At 26.6% G+C, this 3,008-nt stretch overlaps 1 protein-coding gene across 2 annotated transcripts in view; it reads left to right on the top strand.

Annotated features, from left to right (window-relative positions):
- Positions 1–1,473: 1,473 nt before the first annotated feature.
- The window catches only part of LOC117169088 (C-type lectin 37Db-like), a 73,342-nt gene continuing 71,807 nt past the window's right edge, over positions 1,474–3,008 (top strand). For both annotated transcript variants that reach the window (XM_033355207.1, XM_033355206.1), the window contains exon 1: positions 1,474–1,830. In XM_033355207.1, coding sequence (XP_033211098.1) covers positions 1,746–1,830 — 85 coding nt within the window. In that variant the 5' untranslated portion in view covers positions 1,474–1,745. The remainder of the gene's footprint in view (positions 1,831–3,008) is intronic.

Below are 3,008 nucleotides of genomic sequence, written 5' to 3'. Positions count from 1 at the left end.
TATTTAATAAGAGTGTGGGCTTGAAATTTTCGGATTTTGTTTTGATAAGTTTTTTTCTCGGATATAATTAACTGCTTTCGTACTGGATAAAAAATATTTTGACCTGCTTGATAATGATAGATTTTTGTACATTTTATTGATTAGCTATAATTATTTTTAACTAAATTCATAATTTATTGCGTCGCTTTTTTTTAACAAAAACCAAATTTTTATTTTTAGTAAGTTTTTATTTTTTTTAATGTAAAATAAAGCTCATGCTTCTTACTTTAAAACGCTTTAAGGACAATATATCCTTTTTTACTAAAATAAAAGTTTGTGTTTTGTTTAAAAAAATACAAGTATTCCAATAAAGTTTTTTTTAATGCCAATAAGTAAATTTATGTTGGAAAAGTTTCAATATTATTTTTTCCGCTTTTTATAGTTATCTTAAGAATTTTTTGAAAAAATGTCATTTAACCTTAGAAACTGAAATTAAAATACTTCTTTTCTAAAAATATGTATTAAACTTAGTTTTCGGGTAAAATATTTTTTTTAATACTTGCAAACACTGAAAAATTGGCAAAAATCCTATCGGAACTATACAAAGAAATTCAATTAATTGATATTTTTTACTAAGTAACAAATAAAAAAAATAAAAAAATTCATTTTCTAATTTTTAAAAATGGGGCTAACATGTTAAATTTCTAATGAAAAATATTCTAATATAAAATATTCATAAATAACCTAGAGTGCATTAAAACATAAATATAAAATTTCGCGGCTGCCGTGGTCGTGCGGTCTCTTGGACCGCCTATAAGTTTTCAATTAATATTACTTGCCAATTACACACATGACTACAGGTTTTCCTCTTATATCAGCAAGAACACAAATAAAACTAATGCTACTAAAAAAACTCAGCCTCAAAGAGGGACCAACTTATGAGAAACATGGTGCGGTGTGAGAGACCACACGTCCATATATTCATGATAATTTGTCACTTTCTGCAAAATGAGCGATAAGCGGGACATCTAATTTTTTGGGGACCAAAACATTTTTAAATACTATGAAAATAATTAATATAAAACATAACATTTCAACGTGAAAGTGGCCGTGCGTTCTCACGGATCACCTAGAAGTTTTTAATTAATATTATTTACCTCAATAAAAACACAAATCTAATGCTACTCAGCCTCAAGTAGGGACCAAGTTATAAAAAACATGGTGCGGTCTGTGAGACCGCACGGCCACACTTAAACGTTAATATTAGTTTTCAATAGCATAAAAGGGAAAAATGTACTCCTAGGTTCTTGTTAATTATGGTCTATTGTGTGAGAAAAGTAAATAAAATATGAGTCAGCGGTAAAGAAAGTGAATTTTATATAAAGCACGTGTGCGTAAAAAGTAAAATCGTGAGGTGGTAACACGTGGTAGGCCTAAGTGACAGAGAATAGTTACACCTACAGTGTGGCCAATCTCTCCACCAATGGAGGCTGTTCCTCCGCGGTGACCACTTACCTGTTACCAGAAATATTCTTCCAGACAGTCCCAAGACATTCTCCTGCTGGCCGTGCTAGGTCAAGCTTCGCTTTCGGTTAATCGCTCAGACGCGCGCCAAGTTATTTTTTATTCATAGAATTTTAATTTTTAATAATTAATTAATAATCGAGTTTTTGTTATTTGTGAAAAAAACGGAAAGATACTTATGGGTGAATAGTGTTTGAAGTTCTTGACAAGCCAGTTTCATAGAATCCTTTTCAAGGACAACCATGGTGCCCATCAAGTGGATTTACTTAGTCTCTGTGATTGCCGTCCTTCTGGGATTGACAAAAGCTGTTCCGGGCAGACTCAATGGTACGATTTTTTTTCTTCGAATTGATCGAGTTCTCTATCTCTCTTATGAAAAATTTTCTGAACCATGCCTTTCCAATTACTATCAAGCGATTCTGATCTTTAAAGATTTATGAGTAGAGCTTATTTATTTATAAATATTTTAAAGAGATATTTGAATTTCGCGGTATAAAAAAGAAAGCCGGGAAATTTAAATCTGTTGATAGATTTGTTCGAAATCAAGAAGTTATTTTTTATTGCAATTTCAGAGTTTATGATATCTGTTAATTGGAGAATATTTCGAGCTGTAAGTCTTAAAAGTTGAAAGATTGAAAAATAACGTTCAAAATTACATATCTTTAACATGTAAAGTTTTTAAATTGGATATTTTATCAATCTACATAATTTCTAAATTCAAGAATTTTTAATCTTTCAAATTTTATCTTTTAAAATTTATAATTCAAAGTTAAGCAAATATTAAGTTTTGTAATTACAAATTCTCTAATTTCAAAAATTGACATTTGGAATTTCTTCAATTTGAAGGATTTAGAATTGAAAAGTTTAGTTTAGATTCTCAAAATTGAAAGATTTTTAGAATTTTAATTTTTACATTTTTAAAATGAAAAAATTTAAAAAATTAAATTGTTTTCAATAAAAAATTCACAATTGCATTATTTTATGTTATACACAATTAAAAACTGTAGAATTTTAAATAAAAAATGTGAAAATTAAAAAACTTATTTTCTATTTAAAAAATTTTTTTAACTTAAATACATTATTTTGCATCTTTAAAATTGAGAAGTTTTGCATTATAAATCTTCAAAACTGTAATATTTTCAAACAAAAAATTCAAAATTTGAGTCTCTTCAATATATTTCAAATTTTTTCAATTCCGCGTTTTCAAAATTGTAGAACTTGGAATTCTAAATCTTTAAGATTGACGTTTTGAGCTTTGAAAATTTATAATTAAATTGATAATAGATTTTAGAATTAAATTAATAAAAATGAAATTAAAAATAATTTCAGAATTAAATTGATGCAATTTTTAAGTTTTGCAATAAAATATTTTTTAATTTTGATAATTTATATTAAAATTTCTTCAATTTAAATCACTTAGAATTGAAAGCTGGACTTTTGACTCTTAAAATACTTTAAAATAGAAATTTTAATTTTTAAAATAAAACATTTTGAACTTAAAATTA

This window comes from Belonocnema kinseyi, chromosome 3 (assembly GCF_010883055.1).
Source record: "Belonocnema kinseyi isolate 2016_QV_RU_SX_M_011 chromosome 3, B_treatae_v1, whole genome shotgun sequence".
Classification (NCBI taxonomy): Eukaryota; Metazoa; Arthropoda; class Insecta; order Hymenoptera; family Cynipidae; genus Belonocnema; species Belonocnema kinseyi.
This window is presented reverse-complemented; position numbering and strand designations above follow the sequence as displayed.